This window comes from Rhagoletis pomonella, unplaced genomic scaffold (assembly GCF_013731165.1).
Source record: "Rhagoletis pomonella isolate Grant_MI unplaced genomic scaffold, Rhpom_1.0 Rhpom_scaffold_27216, whole genome shotgun sequence".
Taxonomy (NCBI): domain Eukaryota; kingdom Metazoa; phylum Arthropoda; class Insecta; order Diptera; family Tephritidae; genus Rhagoletis; species Rhagoletis pomonella.
Window position 1 is genome coordinate 1 of NW_023485680.1, and position 1,400 is coordinate 1,400.

At 36.9% G+C, this 1,400-nt stretch overlaps 1 protein-coding gene across 1 annotated transcript; it reads right to left on the minus strand.

The window, feature by feature from the left end:
* Positions 1-1,064: 1,064 nt before the first annotated feature.
* Positions 1,065-1,362, minus strand: LOC118732764 (the record flags this gene model as incomplete). Its single annotated transcript, XM_036461878.1, is given in 1 exon segment — positions 1,065-1,362. A coding segment is annotated over 1 exon segment (298 nt), but the record flags the coding sequence as incomplete, so codon positions are not given.
* Positions 1,363-1,400: the final 38 nt, after the last annotated feature.

Below are 1,400 nucleotides of genomic sequence, written 5' to 3' on the forward strand. Positions count from 1 at the left end.
TTTTTTTATATTGCATTTGAACATTATGGTTTCGTGATCCGTTATTCTATGTTCCTCAGCTTTTTCACATGAAACTTCATTAGTGTTAGAGTATAACAAGTCGATGCGCGTTTCGGACTGTGCAGTAACCCTGGTATCAAAGTTGATTAACTGTTTCATTGCCTGCTGAGAGAATATCTCATTAAGCTTCCTACTATATGTCGATGATATATTCATATTTATATTAAAATCCCCAATAATAATGGTATTTACCATGTTAGCGCATGTTTCGGACAAAATGGCTTCCATATATGTCAGAAAATCTGCATCACTCGAACTGGGTGAGTGATAGACTACCCCGATTTTCCATTTGGTTTCAAAATTTCTCAATTGTACCACTATACACCAGACATTTTTATCAGTGGATCTATTTATTATTATTTTAAAGTCTATTGTGTCTCTCAAAATTACAATTACCCCACCAGTGTGTCTACTATACGAGTCGCATCTAATAAACTGATAAGTTGGAAACTTGATTTCGGAGTCGTTTATTTCCTCTGTTGTACATGTTTCGGAGCATAAAACTATATCCGGATCAACAGTCTCAAGAAGCCTTTCAAGCTCGGCTTTATTGGCTATTATACTATTTATATTAAGATACACGCATTTTAAGTATCTGTTACGCTTTTCCATTACACCTAATTGCTAACATCCTACTCTTTGTTTCTCTAGTTTCAGTTTCCTAATATAGACAGGACATTCACGACTAAATGCGTTGTGCGCTACATCCAGGTTTAGCCCTAACTCTTTAACAGCATCACAACAATTTCCACAAACTTCTTTTTGGCTACTGTCAGTGCAACTTTCAGACTTGTGCTCTCCCATGCATTTGCTACACCTAAGCTTTTTGTTACAGCTGTTAGAGCTATGGTTGAAGCCCAGACACTTGTAGCATCTTCTCACGGTTTGCCCATCATAGACGGGGCATCGATCCCACCCAATATTAAGTCTCTTTGACTCCAATACCTGCAGGAAGAATTTGTGCTCAATTTCTATTATTGCACTGAATGAAGGAAATGCCTCACCACTGCGCCTGGACTATTTTTACACATTTCAAACTCGCATCATTTAAATAGCTATTCTGAGCTTTTATCTTATTTATTATCTCCGTCTCAGAATATTCAGCGTTTATGTGCGCTAACAAAATTTTAGGCGTATTAACTTTGGGTTCGGTGATGTCGTACACTTCTTTATTTAAGTTGTCTGCTAGAGCAGATTTTATTCTGTCCTTATCTGAAACGCTATTTGCGTTTATAACCACTGCCCCGTTATTCTTATTTGACACTCTATCAATTCTCATATCAGATGCATCGATCTTATTAACCTGAAATCGCTGGTATTGCCACTTTATTTCACATTTC